Source organism: Phyllostomus discolor, chromosome 12, assembly GCF_004126475.2.
Source record: "Phyllostomus discolor isolate MPI-MPIP mPhyDis1 chromosome 12, mPhyDis1.pri.v3, whole genome shotgun sequence".
In the NCBI taxonomy this organism is placed as follows: Eukaryota; Metazoa; Chordata; class Mammalia; order Chiroptera; family Phyllostomidae; genus Phyllostomus; species Phyllostomus discolor.
Genome location: NC_040914.2, coordinates 29,190,602 through 29,214,476, shown reverse-complemented (window position 1 = coordinate 29,214,476; position 23,875 = coordinate 29,190,602). Strand labels below are relative to the sequence as shown.

General features: G+C 43.6%; 2 protein-coding genes and 1 non-coding gene across 3 annotated transcripts in view; 1 reads left to right on the top strand and 2 right to left on the bottom strand.

Moving 5' to 3' along the window:
• Positions 1–23,875, bottom strand: part of LOC114510901 (zinc finger protein 211-like) — a 251,805-nt gene that overhangs the window by 120,073 nt on the left and 107,857 nt on the right. The gene's annotated exons all lie outside the window — the stretch shown is intronic.
• LOC114510803 (zinc finger protein OZF-like) lies at positions 9,730–11,704 on the bottom strand (the record flags this gene model as incomplete). Its single annotated transcript, XM_036012756.1, has 1 exon — positions 9,730–11,704. A coding segment is annotated over one exon (1,656 nt), but the record flags the coding sequence as incomplete, so codon positions are not given.
• On the top strand, positions 23,181–23,287 carry LOC114511775. Its single transcript, XR_003685742.1, has one exon. It is a non-coding gene; the product is annotated as a U6 spliceosomal RNA (small nuclear RNA).

Below are 23,875 nucleotides of genomic sequence, written 5' to 3'. Positions count from 1 at the left end.
CTCTCTCTCAACCTCAAAGTTAGAAAACTTTGGCGACCACACCAAATCATCCACCCAGATTCCAACTGATTCTCCCACCTCCATGGCCACCTTTCTAGTTCTTCACACTCACCTAGATTATAGGAGTAGCCTCCTGCCTGGTCCTTCTATCACCTCCCTCACACCCACACTCTTCTCCATGCTGCAGCTTTAGGGAACCCAATGAGACCTGGGTCAGATCACCTGTCTCCACTGCTGCACATCTCCCATTGCTCCCATCACCTGCAGAATACACAGCCAACTTGTCACACAGCTCCTCTAGACCTGACTCCTGCCCTATTGGTCCCAATTCCCATGAGAAAGGATATCTGCAGGTTTCTGAACCAGCTCAGTCTCTCCTCCAAGCCTTTGCAAATTTTGGTACCCAGTCCTGGGAGGAGGTCCTCTCACATCTCATTTCACTGACTGCCAAAAATAGCGATCATTTCACATAAGTCAAAACCTGGACCGAGAACCCTGGGCTTGGCATCTGTTCGAGGTCCCTAATCCCAAGGGTGGAAAGAATGGCACACAGTCCAGGACACCTCTATCTCAGAGCCCTGAAATAAACTCCACAAACCAGTACCCTGAGCGATTCTGCAGTCGCAGGAATTTGTGGAAAGAGAAAGGTCTGTTGAGAACCTCGCCACCACCGCTAGGACCCACGGGCTCAGGACTCTAAGTACCCTGGCCCGGCCTGGAGTCAGGTGCCCTCGCACTGACTGCACTACCTCAGGGCCTCTGTGCTCAGTGCAGACTCTGCCAGTCACGCCACTTTTTACAGGATTCATCTTCCCGTCCTCAACTGTTATCACCTCTTCTGTCCTGGTCTCTCCTTTCTCTAGCAGGGTTTGGAAAACGTTCCAACCCGATCTCAGTCAATGTCCCTCTTCTGTTCAACCTTCCACAGCCACCGCGTCCCATGATGAAAGTAAAACGCCTCACTTATAACTTTTCATCATGTTCTCCGTCACGTTTAGACACAAAACGGGGCACAGGTTCCCTAGAATCTTAACTTCGGAGACGCCTCTGAGCGTCTTACAGGGCGTACACTCAACTCGTCACCCTCTCCCACACGGTCACACCGTGTGTCACCCATGAGCGCCGCCCGATCCTGAACGCCGACGCTGGGCTGCAGGACCTGGCGGGCGCAGCGCACCCGGGTTGCAGGGCTCGGCGAGGTTATACGGGGAAGGGACTGGGGGGTGGGGAGTGCTCTCACCTTAGCCGAGCGCCTCAGCGGAGCCGCGGCCAACGCACTCTGAGAGTGGAGCGAACGCTACGAGGCTCAGAGGCCCCAGTCAGGCAACCAGTGAGCGTGGAACCTGGCTCCGCACCATAGGGACTACTCGCGCGGCGCCTGCTCCGTGCAGGCGCAGCTTTCTGGAACCAGACTGGGAGAACTGGCGAGAGAGTTCAAAATGACCGCCACTGAAGGATATTCCGCCCTAATCGGATTGTGTGAACCCACGGGCGCCCGGGCGCCCTTCTCGGCTCTCGAGGGCCGAAGCTTGCCAGTGCTGTGCGAATTGCCCTCTGGGTAATGTAGTTTTCTCAGCCACAGAGGCAGCATTAGCTCCCTATCACTGAACCTAAGGGGTAATGGCGTTGTGACACAGGGAGTAACACCGGGGAATGAGGACTTTAGATTTCAGGTTTCTAAAGAGTGTTTTCTCTAACTGATTATTTACTTAGAGACGTTATTTCAGACTCTGTGAAGCACAGAATGCTATGAGACAATAAAGTATTATTTCAAATCTAAACTGACATACATTCTCACTGAGAATCAAAATGCATCCTCTCTTGCATGGAAGGTGTTAAATATCTCCTGCCATTCAAATGCATGGAGTCAAAAGCTGATTTGGATTCCGACCAAGGGTGTCTGTCTGTAGTCTTGTGGATGCAACAAACAAATTCACACGAACTGTAGAAGTCCTGTGGAGAAAAGGGAGAGCATTGAGAGGCCCCCGACCCTTGCCTGGAGAGGCTTAACTGCTTTTCTGGGAGCATTACATCAACAAAGGTCCTCATTCCTTTTGCACAGGTTTGCTTAGGTGATTATCTTTTACAGATAAAGGAAGGGATGTTGCTGACCACTTCTTAGGGATAACAAAGAAGAATGTTGCAAATGCAAGGGAAAAAGTGTTTGAACTGGTTACACTCTGTCCTTGGGGGGTTTAGCACAGACTTCCAGAAGTTACTTCAAAGATATGCATTAAACATTTGCTGCCTTAATTCAGGGTGAAGGAGTTTTAGCAAAAGCAAGCCTCAAAGCAGCCTAGGTACAATGCAGGCCTGGTTTCCCATGGGAAATCTGACCTGTGGACCTGGCTCCTGTGTGCTGCCTCATGCCTGTTGGTTTTCCCAACCTGAGCTGAGCTACATTTGTCACTTCCACGCAGACAGATTCCCTATAAAAAGCATCAATGGATTTTGTAACTATCTGTGCATTCAGTCTGAACCATAACTTAGAGGACTTAAGCCACCCTCAAGTAGGAAGACAAGGAGTTATCTTTGCCTCTGGTTCCCAGAGAACATTTCTCCTGCATATAACCTCAGTAACCAGTGCCCACTCTATAGAATATTGTTTATCCATTTAGTATTTCCAATTCAATATTCTAATTCTATTAGAACATTAGAAATATTCTAATTCTATTAGAATATTTACCTAATTGTACTCAATATTCTATTTCTTATTCTATATAGTCAGTTCCTTTAGGAATCTGACAGTTCCCAAGTGGAGAGCAACTTACAAATTTTTTCTGGGTATGAGATAGTGACTACAATGTTGTCAGGCAGAGCACATGTGTAGGAGAGTGCAGGCAGAGGGGGCTCCAAATGGAGATTTGGAATGGGTTCCAGAACTCAAGGTGTCCAGGTGATTTTAAGATATCCTCACCCCCACCCCCTAGGTGTGGGTTGGGGGAAGGGACAAATGAAGCAGGGCCATTGAGAGCTGTTTCCCATAGCAACAGCCTTGCAGCTACCCTCTGGCATGGTCATTTAACATATCTATAACCTTTAACTGGTTGCATAGATATGTTAAATAGCTGTGACCAGCTCTGAGCCAGGGGAATGGAAGTAACTTCCCCACCAAGATGTAACTGGGGGGCAGGTCCCCCAAGTTACAGTGCCTGCGTGGGAGCTCAGAGAAGATTGGCTCCATAACATGGGGCCACGCCTGCCCAGACTCATGATGGCAGGCCAGTAAAGCTGGAAGGATATGAGTTCTGGCATGTGAGGCCGAGTGTGGGAGGAGTCAGAAATGGGGCTACCGAGGAAGATTGGCCCAGGGATTTAAACCCAGACGTGGCAGCCACTGGGGGGAGAACCATGCAGCTGTGGCATTGCAGGGAGGACCCAGCCAATGAGGAGAGAGAGAACCGTGCGGCTTTAGTAGAGCGGGGACTCCCGCAGCGGCACAGACACCATTCGAGATGCAGCCGCCTGCGGCTCCTCTACCGCCTGGCTCTGAGCCCCAGCCGGCTCTGCAGCAGCGGCCTCGAGAAGGGGCCACCAGTAAGTGACTTGGGAGCACTGGGTTACCACCCTGCCACTGCAGCCACTGCCACTGCCACCGCCACCGCCAGGTCTCCGAGCGCTGCGCCGGAGCTCTCACTGCTCTGGCTCAGCCAACCTCACAGCCACCGACTCTGGCCAGGACATGATGAGCTCCACGCTCGCCCTCTTGGTGCTGCTGCCACCACCGCTGCCATCGCTCTCTCAGAAAGGGGGATCCCCCCTCCCCCCACCGCAGCCATAAGAATCACCACGAGGCTTTAGCTGGAGATCCTGGCAACACAACCAATGGTGCTGGGAACTAAGGAAGGCCTGCCAGCTGAGCACAAATTACTAGGAAAAACCGAGAGCTGCCTAAGCCACGGACTTCTATTTCTTTTCCTGAGATACGGTACCCCAGACTGGGCAAAGGGGGAAAGGAGGGACTGTGTGTGTTTGTGGGTGTTTCAGGGGACTTTGGGATTTTGGCGAGGTCATTGGGTCATTACTTTTAGTCTGTATAGCTTGAATAAATAGCTCTTTTTTTTTTAACCAATCTCTAGCATGGAGACCTATAATTCTCTGGCTTAGGGAAAGGTGAACCTAGTACAGGGGGACCCCAGGAGAAACAGGGATTAATTTGGTATCATTGTGGGACCCTCTTCCCTGGTGGCCAATCGGGGAGGATCATGGGAAACCACAGTAGCTTTAAAGTAATGCAACTATTTGTACATGCGCAGTACAGTCCAACAAAACTAGCCAGGAAGGATCTGCCCTATAAAAATAAAGTCCCTCCAGCCCTTGAGGTCAATCTCTGCTTGGAGTTGACCTGCTCCCATGTTCTCTTCTTATGAACTCTGGGTGTTCCGTTCAATCCTTTGTCCCGATCACTAAGAACCTGGTTACCTGTGCCCACCTGTGACACATGTGCAAAAAGGGCACCTGAAAACCATCATCTCATTTTGCAGGGAAGGACTACTCTTTCTCTGGTGATTGCTGGGACTTTTGTTCATGAGTATTGATAGATCAGAAAAAAAGTTGTGAAGTGCTATTCACAGAGAGCTATTAATTAATAATAATTGTGTATTTATTCAAAAACAATGTTAGAAAAAGCTCTGAGGAAACACCAGTGTAATGAGGAACAAGACAAGACAGCAGTTAATTCTTCACAATATATATTTTTTATTTATTTTTAGACAGAGGGGGAGAGAGGAAGAGTGGGAGAGAAACATTAATGTGTGGTTGCCTTTTGTGTGCCCCCAACTGGGGACCTGGCTCACAACCTAGGCATGTGTCCTGACTGGGAATCGAACCTGCACTTCTTTGGTTCGAAGGCTGGCACTCAATCCACTGAACCACACCAGCCAAGGTAAGAATGCAGATAATTTTTATCAAGAAACACTGAAATCTGAGTCAGGCTGAGCCCAATCTTTGTATTGTGATTTTTAAAAAATTATTTATTTTTAGAGAGGGGAAAAAAAGGAGAGAGGGAGAGAAACATCAGTGTATGGTTTCCTCTCATGCATCCTACACTGGGGACCCGGCCTGCAACTTAGGCATGTGCCCTGACTGGGAATAGAACTGGCAACCCTTTAATTTTTAGGCTGGCACTCAACCACTGACCCACACCATCCAGGGCTGTGATTTCTTTATGAGGTCAAGCCTAGTTAATTTGTTTGTTATGCTTTCTCATTGAAGTTTTAACGTACCATTTCATCATAACTAATGTTAAATGATACTTCTAAGCCTAATAATCATGTATTATTATATAAAGATTCTGTTCAAAGATCTTGCCTATCTTATATTTTCTTCATATTGATTTGTGTAACTTCTATTCATGCAAGTCCGATTCAGATATTCACAACTTTTACTAAAATTTTGTTACTATTTTTAGTTATTTTTAGGAGACATACAGAGTGCGCCAGAAGTAATGCCAGCTTGAGTGTGGTTTTATTATTTATTATTATCATCAAAGACAGCGATTTGAACATTACACCCAAAATGCCATATGTGTGCTTAAGTATGATATTATTATGTTACAGCATTACATACTTATGATTTTGTAATAAAAGAATTTGTAATAAAAAAGGTGTTATTTGTGCCAGACCATATTTCATATATATACTTATAATGTAAACCCAGTGTTTTTAAAGTTGTCGTGACTATAATTAGCAATTAGCAATTCTTCAATTGGAAAACATTGACATTTACAAGTTTATTACACAATAAAAAATAAAGAATATAGATACATAGAAAAGGGTGAGGTCTGGGAGGGTTCCAATCTCAGGTGTATCCGTTAGTGAACCACAATCCCAGCCAACTGATGTGTTCATGAAGTTCATTAAACTCTGTACTTAAAACCGCATAATTGATTATTACCTCAATCTGTAGGTCCTCTCTTCTTCTTCAAAGATGGGAGTAGGGCTAAAAGTTACAAACTTTTGATCTTAGCTTAGTCTTACTGGTGACCAGCACCTATCTAGAAGCCATCAAGGAATCTACACCGAGTCACATGACTTTCAAAACAAAAGACACTCCCATCACCCCGGAAATTCCAAAGGATCTGGAAACTCTGTATCAACAACCAGATAAAGAGCAACAATTACAACAAAAGATGTTCTTAGTGCTCTTATCACTTAGGAAAACACAAGGGTTTCCAGAGCTCTGTCTCAGGAACTGTGGCAGATATACATAGATATATATATTACATTATCTATGCTATAACAATTATAACAAAGGATGTTATATTATAGATAATGTAATATATATCTATATAATCACAATTATAACATAATTATATTACAATAATAATAATTACATTATAATTATTATTATTTCACAATATGGCTTACAGAGGTCTTTGGGAAAAAATTTCCCTTGACCAGGAATTATGCACAAGAACATTTATTAGATCACCTTACATCGTACACAAAAATCAACTCAAAATGGGTAAAAGACTTAAATATTAGAATCAAAACCATTGTTAAAGCATAGAAGAAAACATAGGCAGTAAGATCTCAAATATTTCTCATAGATATATTTTATCTGATATATCTTTCTGGGCAAGAAAAACAAAAGGAAAAATAAACAAATAGAACTACATCAAACTAAAGAGATTTGGCATAAGAAAAAACCAATCAACAAAATGAAAAGACAACTGGTTGAAGAGCAGAACACATTTGTCAGTGATACATATGATAAATGGGTAATATCCAAAATTTAAAGAACTTGTAAAACTCAACACTAAGGGAAAAAAAGCACCCAATTGAAAAATAAGCAAAGTACCTTAATAGATACCTCTAAGGAGGATATACAGATCGCCAGTAGACATATGACAATGTGCCTGGCATCACTAATCAGGGAAATACAAATTAAAACCACAATGAGATAGCACCTCACACCTGTCAGAATTGCTATCATCAATACATCAACAAAAAGCATGTGCAGCCCAGGATTTGGAGAAAAGGGAAATTTTGTGCCTTGTGGGGAAATACAAATTGGTGCAGTCACTATGGAAAACAGTGTGGAGTTACCTCAAAAAATTAACAATGAAACTGCCTTACGACCCAGAGATTCCGTTTTTGGGAACACATCAGAAGAAACCTTAAACACTAATTCACACATTCTAAAGAATGTCTGGATCCCTATGTTCACTGCAGCATAATTTACAATAGCTGGGATTTGAAAGCAACCCAAGTGCCCATTGGTAAATGGGTGTCAGTTTGAGAGGTAATTGGGGAGGTTTGGGTCAGAAAAAAAGTTATCTGTCCTGGCTGGTGTGGCTCAGTGGATTGAGTGCCAGCCTGTGAACCAAAGGGTCACCAGTTAAATTCCCAGTCTCAGGTGCAGGCTTGTGTTTTGGGCCAGATCCCCCGAAGTGGGCAGGTGGGAGTCAACCACACATTGATGTTTCTTTCCCCTCTCTAAAAAATAAATTTGAAAAGACAAGAATGAGGATCCGGCTGTGGCTAATGTGGCTCAGTGGATTGAGTGCTGGCCTGCAAAGAAACCTAAGCACTAAGCACTAAGAAACCTAGCACACTGTATGTTCTGGTGAAAGAGATATAAAATCATGTAAATGGCTCTAAAGGAGGCTTTTCCAGTATTGTCATATAGAGAAACAAAATGCGCTCAGTACATTTAAGACTTTTCTCCAGAGTCAAATCTCTGGTGTCTAGGATGAGATTTGCAAGTAAAAGATTGCTCACATTATACTCATTAAAGTCTAGTTCCAGGGTGAACTCTCTGATGAGGAATGAAGTCAGATTTATGGGTAAAGAGTTTCCCACATTCACTACACTGATAAAATATTTCACTGTTGGGAACTGCCCTGTCTGGTATCAGAAATTGTAACCCCCACCAAGGCTAAGGCTGAGGGAGTGGCCTTGGACCATAAGCCAGCAAGGAGACAAAATCTTACCTCCCTGGCAGGAGCGCTGCTTCTGCTGCTTCATTCATAACTGAACCCTAATGCTTGGTCAGTTAGCCAATGACGGGTACGATTCCCCAAGAGGGGAGCGATCTAAGACAGGCACGATCACGTGGGAGGCCCCCAAGAAAGGACTTTGGGGACTACAGCAAAAGGTAGTGATGGACCCTCGCTCCTCAGCTGTAATATAGCCTGAGTCCTCATTGTCTGGGAGAAAATCTCCTTACCCCCTGGCAGCCTTACTTCCCTTGCTCCACCTAGCCTGAAACAATGACAGGGTGGTGCAGCTCTGTGCTGAAAAGGGCGGGTTCCCTGGGTGATCAGGCCTAAGAAAGAATATGTAAGATCCTGTGAAACCTGCTTTGTTTAGAATGCTCTCAGTTGAATGAGAAGGGTTGAAGGAAGAAGTAGGTTTGTTCTTTAAAGTTTTACAGCTCTTTGATCCTGACTCAAAATAGGCCCTCAGACTTCCTTGCTATCTATTGTTGGATCCTTACTTCCTAGCAATGAGTAATGAGCTTTTACCTGAATTCTTATTCAAACGAAACCAATAAAAAGCATCTCCAGAAGGGGAACGAGGTGCTCTCCCCACCAGAGAGAGGGTGGCCAAGTGGCACCCTCCAGAAAAGAGGGTGGCCAAGGCGCTCCCCAACATGAGGAGTGGCCCTTCTGTTCCTATTCCCCCACAGGATCTGGTTGTCTCTGTGTATGTTTTTAGCATGTTTCGACAAGCATCCGCAGCCAAGATGGATACTGCTGGCCCGTATCCTCCACATTTCACCATTGTGAACCCTCTGGTGTTGAATGAGGATAGACCTTTGTCTAAAGAACTTACCACAGCCACTACATTCATATGGCTTTTCTCAAGAACACTATGAATTCTCTATAGTGTTGAATAAGTACACATCTGTAGCCAAAGCATTTCCCGTAATAACTACACTCATATGGCTTCTCTCCAGTGGAAACTTTCTGGAGTAGGAGTACAGAATTACAACTAAAAGATTCCTTACATTTACTACACCCGTATGTCTTTCCTCTGTGTGAACACTCTGGTCTTGAACGAAGCTAGAGAAATTCCTAAAAGATTTCCAAAATTCACCATGCTCATTATGCTTTTCTCTAGAGTAAGTCAGATGGGGTTGAATAACACTGGAGAGTTACCTAAAGAATTTCCCACACCTGGCTGGTGTATCTCAGTGGATTGAGCATGGGCTGCGAACCAAAGTGTCGCAGGTTCAATTCCCAGTCAGGGTACATACCTGGGTTGCACGCTATGGCCCCCAGCAACCGCACATTGATGTTTCTCTCTCCCTCTATCTCCCTACCTTGCCTCTCTAAAAATAAATAAATAAAATCTTAAAAAAAAAAAAAGAAAAGCAAAAGAATTTCCCACAATCATCCTGACTGGCACAGCTCAGTTGGTTCAACTTTGTCCTCAAGAGTGGTTTGATCACTCGTCAGGACATGTGCCTATCTTTCAGGCCCAGTCCCCAGTTGGTGAGCATGCCAGAGGCAACCAACTGATGTTTATCTACTTCTTTTCCTCACATGCCTTCTCTCTATAAAAAAGAACACTAATGCCCTGGCTGGCGTGGCTCAGTGGATTGAGCGCGGGCTGCGAACCAAAGCATCGCAGGTTCAATTCCCAGTCAGGGCACATGCCTGGGTTGCAGGCCACAGCCCCCAGCAACCGCACATTGATGTTTCTCTCTCTCCCTCCCTCCCTCTCTCTCTCTCCCTCCCTTCCCTCTCTCAAAATAAATAAATAAAATATTTTAAAAAAAGAACACTAACAATTATAATCTTTCAAAAATACCATAAAAAAAAAATTTCCCACAATCACTGCACTGAGAAAGCATTTCTTGAGTGTGAAACATTTTAGATCATATGAAGTTAAAAATTTTCTAGCCATGGCTAGGTTAAAGCATCATCCCAACACCTGAATGTGGCAGGATTGATCCCTGGTCAGGGCAAATATAATAATCAACTAATGAATGAATAGTTAAGTGAGCAACAAATCTATATTTCTCTCTCTTTCCTAAGTGTCCATTTAAAATAAAATTAAAAAAAAAAAACATGTCCAAAGTTGTTCTCATATTCACTTCATTCATAAGGCTTTACTCTACTATGAACTATGTGGTGACGGGAAAGGCTAGAGCTTTGTCTAAAACACTTCCCACACTCACTATACTCATAAGGTCTTTCCCCAGTGTGACCTCTGAAGTGATAAATGAGCATACTACTTTGTGTGAAAGATTTCCCATAATCATTACACTCAAATGGCTTTTCTCCAGTGTGAAGTTTCTTGTGTTGAATGAGAGCAGACCTTTGGTTGAAGGACTTCAAACAATCAGTACACTCAAAGGGCTTTTCTCCAGTGTGAACTCTCTGGTGTTGAAGGAGGCTAAAGCTTTGGCTGAAGGACTTCCCACAATCACAACATTCATAAGGCTTTTCTTCAGTGTGAACTCTCTTGTGATGAAAGAGGTTAGATCTTTGGCTGAAAGACTTCCCACAATCACTACACTCAAAAGGCTTTTCTCCAGTGTGAAGTTTCCTATGTTGAAGGAGGTTAAACTTTTTCCCAAATGTTTTTCCACATTCGCCACATTCATAAGGCTTTTCTCCAGTGTGGACTCTCCTGTGTGTTTGGAGGTGATGCTTGCGAATAAAAGATTTTCCACACTGAATACACTCATAAGGCCTCTCACCAGTGTGACCTCTGTAGTGATCAATGAGTTTAGACTTTTGTCTGAAAAATTTCTCACAATCACTACACTCATAAGGTTTTTCACCACTGTGAATTTTATGATGTTGAATTAGAGAAAAGGAAAGGTGAAAAGACTTCCCACATTCACTACATTCATAAGGATTTTCACCGGTGTGAATTCTCTCATGCTTAATGAGAACAGATTTGTAGCAAAAACATTTCCCACAAAAAGTACACTCATACTGCTTTTCTCTACTTTGAATACTCTGGTGTTGAAGGAGGCTAGAACCTGGGTTGATGGACTTCTCACAGTCATTATAATCATACAACTTTTCTCCAGTGTGAACTCTCCCATGTCTCTGGAGGTGATATTTGCGACTAAAAGATTTCCCACATTCATTACACTCATAAGGCTTTTCTCCAGTGTGAACTCCACTGTGTCTTTCAAGGCAATATTTGCGACTAAAAGATTTCCCACATTCAATACACTCAAAAGGCCTTTTATCTGAGTGCCTGCTGCAGTGATCAATGTGTTTATTCTTTCCTCTGAAAAACTTCCCAGAGTCACTATACTCATAAGGTTTTTTACCACTCTGAATTCTGTGATGTTCACTGAGAGACAAAGAACAGAAAAAAGTCTTCCAACATTTACTACACTCATAAGGCTTTTCACCATTGTGAATTCTCTGATGCTGAACAAGGAGCAACTTATAGCAAAAGCTATAAGAGTTGCCACAAAGAGTGCACTCATGTTGCTTTTCTCCACCAGGAATTCTTTGCTGTTGAATGAAGCTAGAGCTTTGGCTAAAGGACTTTCCACAATCACTACAATCAAACAACTTTTCTCCAGTGTAAACTCTCCCACGTGGAATGAGGTCCAGAAGTTGTCTAAAGGCCTTACCATGTTTACTAACCTCATAAAACTCTTTATTGCAGCAGATACTCTCACACTGAACAAGTTTGTGGTTCTGGCTGGCAGCATCTTCACATTCACCCAACAGCTGAAGATTTTCTCCACCATGAAAGTCCTTCCTACTCTCAATGCCACTGTGTCACTCCTCACTATTAGGAGTGGCCTGGTGCTGGAGAAAGCTTGAGATAGCTGGGATGTCCTCCCCAATCTCCCCACATGTGAGAGGTGCCCCTGATACAAAAAAGCTGTACCTGGTCACAGATGAGACCATGTCTGTATCTGCCCCCCAGGGCTTCTCAGCACTGGCAGGCCTTTGTTGCTGGTGTAGGTTTCCACGGAAACAGAAGTCTCTCACAGACACATCGCTGAAGAATGCCTTCTGCTCAAGGTATACTGCTTGGAACTCAATCACATGCAAAATACCTTTCAAGATTGAGACACACTGCTGACAAGGATGGGCCTTCTGAGTTGCTGGAGCTGTTTTAGAAGCCCCAACCAGTGACTCTTTTTTTATAGATACACACAGCTCAGAAGAGGGCTCTTCATTTTTTTTATGCCAACAACCTGAAAGCAGAGAAATGCTGATAAAATGCATACTGATTCTGGTGGGAGGGCAAGTCTCATTACTAACATGTGGAGACATAATACAATGGTTTCATGACATTGTCTGAAACAGAGATATCAGGGCATATTGAGTGAAATGCTGCTTTGCAGTACTGGGCATCTGAAGATTACAAAATGAAAGAGACCTCACCAGATAAAGGACACAAAGATGGCAAGCACCACATGGAAGAGAAGCAGGATGTCAAACTCATCTTCTGCTACCAGCATTCATCAGGGCTTGTGTGCTGGTGACATAGGCAAGATATATGGGAGACTGGTTATTTCCTTTTCCGAGTAAAATTCAATAAATGAATAGCTGTTGTTTGAAGACTACAGATGGATGTACAAATGCCTTATTAGCCCTGCATAGGTAATTGTTGGACAGTACTGCAGAAGGGGACTGTGCAGAAGAACAGGTGATGCATGGAGGCACAAATGTGTAGGTAGCTAGGAGGCAAGAAGTCACAGATGAAATGACAAGTCAACAAAGTGTCAAGTATGGGAAAGAAAAGGTAGAAATGTGTTGTGGCCAGTGGCAGTTGCACAAAAACAGTACTGGACACAAGACAGGTTCTTGGTATGTTCCGAACACAGCCCTTATGTAATGACCTGTAGCATTTGCCACAAAGACCAGGCCTCCTCTGAGACCATCCTGCCATGTCTACCCTGTGAAAGAACTAGTGTTCTCCTTGCATTCTCTATTGTACTACTACTCAGAACCTCAATGATTCAAGTATTAACGAAAGATAACACATGTGATCAGCAAGGAGTGACCCAGAGAAGCTCACAATAACAGTTGTATTCAAGGGAGACAATATTATAAAAAAAAAAATACTTTAAGGAGGGTCTCACAAGAAAAGCCCACAGTTCATGCAAGTAATGATTATGTCCTGGTACACCCAGTCACAAAAGAACTTTATTAGAGAAATGAGGGCAGAACTGGAGGCCATGGATCTAGACATAGTCACCCCGCAAGAAATAGGGCATGAAAGGTGGAATCCATTAAGCTATTTGCAAGACTCCTAACACCCATATATTTATCTGCACTGTTTTAAGCAATATGTGTTAGAACTCCTCAGGGAGTTCACAACTCAGGGCACTCCACACAGCTCAGCACTGGCAGACACAGCTCAGATGGCATGAAAGTGGGGGAAGAAAACTGATTTCCAGTCAAAATGGCATCACAGGTAAATACAGCTTGCCTCTTTGCACAATCACATCATAATTACAACTAAACCATCATACAAGGATCACTATAACAGTCAAAAATCAAACCAAATGAAACTCCTACAACCATGGAATTAAAGAAAAAAAAAAAAATACCACAATGTGACTGGTAGGAGGGGCATAGAAATGGAACAGGCTGGTCCTGCACCCACATGTCATGAATAAAATTAAGAAGGGTATATTTGGAGCAAAGCTTCCTTGCTCCATTCCAGGCCTCCTGGGCCAGGGCTCCAGTGCCAAGAAGAGAAGTCACCTCAACTTCTGGCTGTAAAAACCAGTAAGGATTGTGGTTGTGGAAGACAGAAACTGCTGGGCTCCCTGCCAGATACTCTTAAAGGGCTTATGCATGGATTTACTGAGATTCAATCCCTCTGAGTTCTAGCGCCAGGGCAGCAGAGTGAAAGCCATCAGAGACATAAGGGTAGGAACTGAACTGTTCAGCAACAAGGCAAGATTGGGGGTGGGAAGCTTTCTCCCAGACAGAAGAGCTGGCAGAGGCTACTGTTCCTTTTCTGAACCTTCCCACTACATAACCACATGGTCAGGGGAAGGCATATCTGGGACTCTGTCAACCTGGCTCACACTGTTTGTCCCACGACGGTGGTTCTCTGAGGTCCTACTCTACCAACTTTTGCACCCACCCAAGCTGTTTGCACTGAGTTTTCCATATGCATGGCTTGTCTAGGCCCATGCTTCAGAGTTTCCTACATTACCTCTAAAAAGCAGTATCTGGCTTTACTGAGCCTTGTGCCTCTCACTAAGTTAGCCCAAGCCTGGCGCTACCATCAGCTGGCCTCAGTTCACAGCTTGGCCTTACCTGGGCACCTCCAAGTCAGCAAACTAGCAATCATCTGCAGATCACTTTGTAGCTTATGCTGTGTACTCCAGACAGAACACAGGCTGTGGATGACCTTGGCTGTGCCAACAGCAATAAAGGCTGAACTACAACAGGAGGGTGTATAAAGTCCACACAGTGAGTAAATCACGAGTACCTAGCTTGGGTAAAACGGGAGGCTGTGCAACTGGACCCTATAAGACATGTACTACATCAGGCCATTCTACCAAGCCAGGGAGATGTATCAGGTCTACCTAATACATTGAAGCAAACACAAGGAGGAAGCCAGAATGAGGACACAAAGAAACATGGTGCAAATGAAAGAACAGAATAATATCCCAGAAAAAGAACTAAACAAAATGGAGACAAGCAATTTACTAGATGCAAAGTTAAAAACACTGGTTATAAGGACACTCAGGGAACTCAGTGAGGACCTCCACGGCATAAAAAAGATCCAGTCAGAAATGAAGGATACATTAATGAAATAAAGAACAATTTATAGGGAATCAACAGAGTAGATGAAGCTAAGAATCAAATCAGCAGTTTGGAACATAAAGAAGGAAAAAACACACAATCAGAACAGTAAGGAAAAAAAAAAAAAGAATCCCAAAAAGAATGAGGATAGTGTAAGGATCCCCTGGGACAACTTGAAGCATACCAACAGTCACATCATGGGGAAGCCAAAAAGAGGAGAGAGCAAGAAATTAGAAACCTATTTGAAAAAATGACAGATAACTTCCCTAACATGGTAAAGCAAATAAACATACAGGTCCAAGAAGCACAGATAGTCCAAAACAAGATGAACTCAAAGAGGCCCACCCTAAGACACATCTTTTTTTTTTTTTTTTTTTAAGATTTTCTTTATTTTTAGAGGGGGAAAGGGAGGGAGAAAGATAGGGAGAGAAGCATCAATGTGTGGTTGCCTCTTGCACACCTCCTACTGGGGACCTGGCCCACAATCCAGAATGTGCCCAACACTGGAAATTGAACCGGTAACCCTTTGGTTCACAGGCCAGTATTCAATCCATTGAGCCACACCAGCCAGGGCCTCAAGATACATCTTAATAAAAATGCAAAAATGTACTACCCTCTTGGGGAGGAGGGAAGCAACAAAGTTTAAAGACAAAAAGAGAATCTTAAAAGCAATAATGAAAAGGATTAGTTACCTACGAGTGAGCCCCCATAAAACTGTCAGCTGATTTCTCAAAAGAAACTTTGTAGGCCAGAAAAGATTGGCAATAAATATTCAAAGCAATGAAAAGTAAGGACCTACAACCAATATTGCTCTACCCAGAAGAACTATCATTTAGTGTCAAATGACAGATAAAGAGCTATCCAGACAACAAAAAGTCAAAGAAGTACATCACCACCAAACCAGCATTATATGAAATGTTAAAGGGTCTTCTTTAAGAAGTAGAGGACCAAAAATACGAACAACAAAATGGCAACAAATACATTCCTATCAACAATTCAATCTAAAAATCAAAATAAACAAAGAAGCAAAGCAGTAACAGAATCATAGGCACAGACATCATTTTGATGTTCCCTCTGGTTACCAGAGGGAAGGAGAGTTGGGAGGATGGGTGAAGATGTGAAGAGGGTAAGAAGTACAGATTAGGTAACTACAGAATAGTCATGGGGATGTAAATTACAGCATAGGGAATAGAGTAGCCAAAGAACACATATGCATGACCTGAGAACACGAGGATTGCCTGAGGGAGTGGAGATAGGGCTGGAGAAGGAGGACAAGTGAAAAAATTGGAACAACTATATCATAATCAATAAAGATAATTTTAAAAGTGGGAGAAACTAGGAGAGCCCATTGTCTGGCCATGGGAAAGACACAGCTACCTCTGGAGAAAATAAAGACGGGACATCATGACAAGACACTAGGAGTAATATGACCGTCTTACCCACAGATGCTACAACTGCAAAGATTTCCAGCATCACAGTGCAGTGCAGAAATCTCTGAGCCTCATCAAGGAGCCCCCACTCCTTCTGAAAGAAGGCAATGGCTATATCTGCAAAGTTCATATCCTGTCAGAATGGGGAAAGTTCATTCCATGGTCAGATTCTCTTGGATAACAAGTTTGTCATACCCTATACCCTCCACATGCATCAGCTCACTTGACTCCCCGTAGCAGAGAAGATATCTTGATACCATTGGAGTTACCCTCTCTGTATATTCCCACTGATACTATGTATTCCCATAACAGTAATAGGCGGATAGGCAAATATATAATATCTGAGCTCTGAGCCAGGCATGTGGGCCACACTGCATCTTGTCAATACAGTGGGTGTGACAAACATAGGTTAGGGAGAGAATTTGGCCACAGAGATTGTGTGAGTGATTTGACAGTGATCTTGTCAGTAAAGATGCCTATTACCTCTGAGGTTCTACTTTCACCACCTCCCTAAGCTATTTCCAATGCCAGTGGAGGTTTTCAAGCTTGGATAGGAATCACGTCTGCTACCTCATCAAGATCTTATCAATTCTCAACAACAATAGGCAGGAGCGCAGTCAAATGGTATCTAATCATGGGACTAGGCATGTAAAACCACAACAACCCTTTTTTCAGGCAATTTACATGGGGTTACTCATGTCACTCCTCCAGAATCCACAGACGTGGGCTTACCCTACATTTACTATTAAGTCAATGCCACCAGAACCCTAGGGCCACAAATTCACATGCCCCCTCCAAGTGCACCTCAGTCTTTCTCCCACACCTCTCTCTAAAACCTGCACTCCCACAGCCTCAGGCTCCTCTTGCCCTGCACCGCAGTTATCACCTTGGCCTCTCTATTTAGCATTCTGTACATATTGTCCAGAAAATACATGGTAAAACCAAACAGTATCAACTATAATCCAGACTCTGACAGTGTCCACTGACAGGGGCTGCCTTGAGTCCTGCTTTGAAGGTCTCCTTCCCTGACAGTCCCTTGCTTCAATCTCACCTCATCAGAACCACATCAGATCTCACTCAGATAGGTATAGCACTCCTCCACTGGTGCTGCACTTATGTCCTAACACCAGTCTCAGCCTTCCCCTGTCCACCTCACCTTTACTGAAGGCCCATCTCCAATAGCGCTCTACCCCACGCACAATAAGACTCACAGATAACCACTCTGACACTAAGCTGATCTATCAGCCTGAATGCAAAACCCCCAGTTTCACCAAGGGTCAAAACAAAGTCCTGGGGAATCTTTAGTGCAGTGAATTCACACCAGCCCAGTCTCCTCCTATGTGAATTACTCTCAATTTTACAATCCATCTCATATCCACTCATGTCTTGGACACTTGACAAATCATAATCTTTCCTTGTCCCTCTACATGACCACTTCTGACCATATCCTCTGTTGTGACACCCACTTCTGACAACTAGATGGCCTGGCAGGAAACCCACTCCTTAATCCCACCCTGCATTCCTGAGCTACTACTACCATTATAATCCTGTCGTCGAATCCCCTTATCAATGTATCCTACAGCTCCTCCCTGATCCATATACTTTTCTTTTCCTGTAGAGAAATCTACATCCTGAACTCCACCTCAGAGTTACAGACATCTATGAACTGCTCTCTGAAACAACTCATACCATTAACAGTCCAAAAACAAAACTCTGATATCCTCAATGAAAATTACTGTTACCTCTGGTTTTTCCATTCCCTATTGATAATGCTTCCATATTTCAAATACCAAACCACCAAATCACTCCCGACTCCTACCACGTTCTTTCTCTCAACCTCAAAATTAGTAAATTTTAGCAGCAACACCTAACAGTCCCACTCAGAAACCAACGGCTTCTGCCACCTCCACAATTTCCTGCCTGGTCTTTCTACCACCTCCCTCACACCCACACTTTTCTCCATGCTGCAGCCTCAGGGATTCCAACGAGACCTGGGTCAGGCCACCTGTCTCCACTGCTGCACATCTCCTATGGCTCCTATCACCTGCAGAATACACAGCCAACTTGTCACACAGCTGCTCTAGACCTGACTCCTGCTCCTGTGATTCCAGTTTACAAAAGAAAGAAAAGAGCCCTGGCTGGCGTAGCTCAGCGGATCGAGCACGGGCTGGGAACCAAAGTGTCCCAGGTTCGATTCCCAGCCAGGGTACATTCCTGGGTTGCAGGCCATAACCCCCAGCAACCACACATTGATGTCTGTCTGTCTGTCTGTCTGTCTCTCTCTCCCCCCTCCCTTCCCTCTCTAAAAATAAATAAATAAAACCTTTAAAAAAAAAAAGAAAGAAAAGAAAGAAAAGATACCTGCAGGTTTCTGAACCAGTTCAGCCTCCCTTTCAAGCCCTTACACATTCTGGTACCTATCCCTTGGAAGAGGCCCTCTCATTTCTCGTTCCACTGTCTGCCAAACACAGGAACCACTTCACATAACTCTAAATCTGGATCTAGAACCCTAGGCTTGGTGACTATTCGAGGTCCACAGGCCCAAGGCTGGAAAGAGTGGCACCACAGTCCCAGGACACTTCTATCTTAAAGACCATTAGAGTGGAAGGCCCTGATATAAGCTCCACAACCAGAACCCTGAGCGATACTGCAGTCCCAGAAATTTGTGCAGACAAAAAGGTCAGCTGAGAGCCTGGCCACCACCGCCAGGACCAACGGGCTCAAGCCTCTAGGTGCCCTGGCAATGACTGCACTACCTCAGGGTCTCCATCCTCAGTGCAGATTCTGTCAGTCACGTCACCTTTTACAGGATTCACCTTCCAGTCCCCAACAGCTGTCTCCTCTGCAGGTCTCTCCTTCCACTGAGCAGTGTTTGGAAAACGTTACAACCAGTATCAGCCAACGTGGACCTTTTATTCACAACTCTCCACAGCCACCGCCTCCGGAGAACGAAGTAAAACTCCTCCTGCACAACTTCGCCTTAGCTTCTGCGTCGCCTTTAGACACAAAACGGCACGGATTTCCCTCCCGGCTCTGCCTACCCTGCGCGTCTTTACACCACAGCGCCTCAGCCCGTCCACCCTCTCCCACCCCTTCACATCGGGTGTCAACCACGAGCGCCTCTGGGTCCGGGACCACTGGACTTGGGCTGCAGCACGTGATGGGCACTCAGCACCCGGGCTGTGGGGATCGGTTGGCGGAGAAAGGAGGGCCCGGAAAACTGCACTCACCTCAGCTGGGCACCTCTACGCGGTTGCCGCCAGCTCACTAAAGTGAAGCGTAGTCTGCCAGGCTCAGAGGCCCTGATCTCGAAAACGAGGAACTCACGCAGCGTGGGACCCTCCTCTGCAAAGCTCCCAGGGCGCCCCCTCCTATCGCGCCACTAAGGAACCTTGCTTGACTCAGTGATCACAGAGGAAAGGTCAAAATGACCGCCACAAAAAACCGGAAGTCCCACCCTAATCGACATCGCACTTCACCAACGTATTCTCTTCTGGGCTTTCATTGGTTCAATCCCGCCATCGCTGTGCTGCGTTGCCCTTTGGGTAAGATAGTAATTTTTAGTCACGTAGGAAACATTAGCTACCCATCACTGAGTTTAAGAAAAAAAGGTTGTGACTCTGGGGAATGACAATTTGAGGTTTCACTGGACGGCTGGCAGATTTCTGGGAAGTGTTGTCTGCAACTGATCACTTGTTTAGGACACATTATTTCAGACTCTTTCAAGTTCAATATCCTACATGAGACAGAAAGTATTATTTCTAATCTAATTTGACTATATTCTCATTGAAACACAAAATGCACCCATCATTACCTGGAATGTGTTAACCATTTTCTGCCTATTCAAATGCATGGAGGCAGAAGTGGATTTTGTAACTCAGTATGTTCAGTCTGGGCCATGATTGGAAGAAGGGATTTATGCTATCCTCAAGGAGGAAGACTGGGAGTTATCTGTCTCTGGTTCCCACAGAGAACATCTCTCCTGACTCTATCCTCAGTGACTGTGCAAAGCTATAGACATCATTGTTTATCCATTTAGTATTTCCTACTCAATATTCTAAGATATAGTCAATTTCTTTAGGAATCTGATCTATGAAATGAAGAGCAACTCAACAAACTCCATTTGTGTATAGGATATTGACTACAGTGTTCTCAGGCAGATCACATGTGCAAAGAGTAAATCAAAACAGCATCATCTTGTCATTTTGCAGGGAAGGGATTGCAGTGTTTTGCCATATATAATGTGCACCCACGTTTTTTTGGCAAACTTTCAGGAAAAATTTTCATTTAATTTTTTAATTCAATTATTTATTTTAAAAATATTTATTTTTAAATAGAGAGGAAGGGAGGGAGAAAAAGAGGGAGAGAAATGTCAATGTGTGCTTGCCTGTCACATGCCCCTTACTGGGGACCTGGCCTGAAACCCAGGCATGTGCCCTGACTGGGAACCAAATGAGTGACTCTTTGGTTTGCAGGCTGGCACTTGTTGCGAACTGCCCTACCTGGCTTCAGAAGCTGTAACCCCCCCCATGGCTAAGGCTAAGTGAAAGACCTTCAGACCATAAGCCACTAAGGAGACAAAGCTTATCTCCCTGGCAGGGGAACTGCCTCCGTCCCTTTTACTTCACCCTACCGGGCCCTCAGTGCATGATCAGTTAGCCAACGATAGGTAAGATTCCTCAAAGGAGGGATGATTTAAGACAGGTATGATCATGGGGGACCCCCAGGGAAGGACTTGGGGAGCTATAGCAAAAGGGGCTGATGGACGCTCGCCCCTCCGCTTTGACATAGTCTGAGTCCTCATTCTGTCTGCATGAAGTCTCCTAATCTTTAGCTGCCTTACTTCCACTGCCTGACTTAAGCCTAAAACAATGAGAGAGGGTGGTGCAGCCCAGTGCTGGAAAGGGCGGGTTCCCCAGGGTGATCAAGCCTAAGAAAAAATACATAAAATCCTGTGAAACCTGCTTTGCTAAGAATGCTCTCAATAAAATGATAAGGGTCCGAGCAGAAAATGAGTTTGTTTCCCAAAGTTTGTAGCCCCTTAGCTAACAGAATAGCCCTCATAGTTCTTTGTATGCTATCTATTGTTTGATCCTTACTGCCTGACAATGATTAATGAGCTTTACCTGTATTCCTGTGCAAACTGACCCCAATAAAAGCCCATTGAGGAAAAGGCTCTTGGCCCTTCTCCTTTGAGAGATCAGCCACCTTTCCTCCCCAAGCAGATCATGTCTTGGTAGACTTATTCTCATTCATGGTGGCTGGGGGGTGGGGGCCCTGTGGGTGGAACCCCCCCAAAGGCACTCAATCAACTGAGCCACACCAGCCAGGGCTTTACTTACAATTTATAATGACTAATGTGAAACTGTGGCAGGAAAAGAAAAACCCCAAAAGTTTCTATGCTCTGTAACTGTAACACTTGCAAAATTTCACACAGGACTGTAGAAGCTGACCAGTCGTCACCAAGGCAACGGCCAGTTATCTCAAGGTCGTACACTAACTCCCATGATAAGCTCCTGTGTTCGGTAACTTCCTCTTGCGTTTTGCTCTTTTGTCTCCCATATAAGGTAGCTAGACCTAATTTCCGCATCTAGCTTCTGTAACGTTGCTTCACCACGTAGGTAGGAAGCCTGGGACTATTTAAACCCTGGGAGAGTAAAGATCAGGGCTCAGGATTTGGGATTTAACCCCTGGGCCCCCGGGAAATAAAGTTTGTGCTTCGTTATCTCTCCGCAGGTGAGTGAATTTCCACAACAAAACAACTTTTCTAGGCCTAATAATCACGTACTCTTTAATGAAAATTCTGCCCAAATATGTTGCATTTTTTAATATTTGTGATTTTCTTATTGATTTCTGTGATTTGGTTGTTATCAAAGGAATCAAGTCCTTCATTCAAATATTCACAATTTTTCCCTACAATTCTGTTGCAATTTTCTATTACTTTAAGGTTATATATGTAAGGTATACATATTTAAGCTATACATATTATGTAATCCCATTGTTTTTAAGGTTGTATTAACATAATTAACAATTCCCCAATATTTAATGTTTTAGTTTATATTTTAATTAACTTTTTCTACACAAATTGCTACGGAATTTCTTTCTTGTAATTGAATCTTAATTAATAAGTTGATAATGAGTTGTAGTAGATAAATCCCTAAGGTAAAATTTGGGGGGATTGATTTGGCCATCTCCTTGGGCTTGAATGAAATGCTAAACATTTAACCAATGGGAAACTGGATGCTGATGACTGACACCACACAATACTGTCATAATTAGCATGTTAAATTTTAGTCCCAGTGTGAAAACCAGAAGTTTGTATGATAGCCCTAAATGAAGCTGTGATTTCTGTGTCTACAGTGCTTATATTGCTGAAAAATCAAAAGATTAATGTTGGAAAATTACAATATGAGTTGAATACAGTATTACAATTTTTCTTGTCAATTTTAGGGCATTCATTCATAAAGTAGGATTCAAAAATCATTAAATGAAGACAATTTGGTTAGATGTAGAAGAGAATTACAATCTTGAACTCTTAAACAACTGAGTCTCTCTCAGCAGGTGTCTGGGAGACTAATCTTCCTCTGCTAATGTCACCTGAGATAACCTCCTATAAAGGAATGCTAATTATTTGCTAGATTCACCATTACAACTTATAACTAGTACTAACTCTCAGCATGATCTAGAAAAATAATGGACACATCAGAAAAATTATGCCAGTACATTTTTGCCAGTACATTTTTTTTTTATCAAAAAAGCTAGGGAGCTACTGTGGGTATGAGTTCTAAGGTTGTTTGACCAGGAAGAGCAAAATATATTAATACACCAATACAACAGATGAATAGACCAAATTCACTGATAGAGTGAAGAGCAGAGATTCACTTTAGTAGCAGGTTAGCTTATGAGGCTGGAGGAGTTTGTTCTAACAGCCTACCTTTTCAGTTGACTGTGGATTCAATGGTGGCCTTTTGGTTAATCAGGCTGAGATGCCAGAATTTGTCTGGTATGATATACAAGACAGAATTGAAAGGCTTAGGAAGACAGTGCTCCTTTCTGCAGCACACATACTAAAACCAAAATGACACAGAGAAGAATCAAATCACCTTTGCATGACAACGACACACAAATTTGTGAACCTTTCTATATTCTTTTAAAGGAAAAATTAGGAATAGAAGTATTGGCTGAATTTATCATGTGTGACAAGTACATCTATATGTGTATTAATGGCATTTTAAAATCTTCTGTATTTGATAATGTTGACATCTTGGAAGCCTACAGACCTGGAAGTGACTTCACCACCCAGAGCTACGTAATTCTAAATATACAACCTGCCCAAAAACCTGTCTTTCTTTCATGTGCAAACCAGCCAATTCATAACCATAACCCATACACTTCCTTTATCTGACTCTCACACAACAAACCAGTATTTTCCCTAAAACAACCCAAGGCTAGGTACCAGAATAGTAGTGATCACTCCTATTCCTGAAACCTGCCAGAATCATTCAAAGTTAACAATCCTATATAGTGTTAGCTACCCTGCTATCCCTTTCTCAAGAAAGCCACAAGAAACACTTCTGCTCATGTTCTCACTCCTTTCTGCTTTCTGACCAGCACTGTTGCTTTGCAATGTGTCCAAGTGTGGTACAACGTGTCTCTGCTCTTGGGAACTGTAAGTAATGAAAAATTCTTACAGACATATTAAACACTCCATGTCACCAATCACCTCTGTAAATTAACA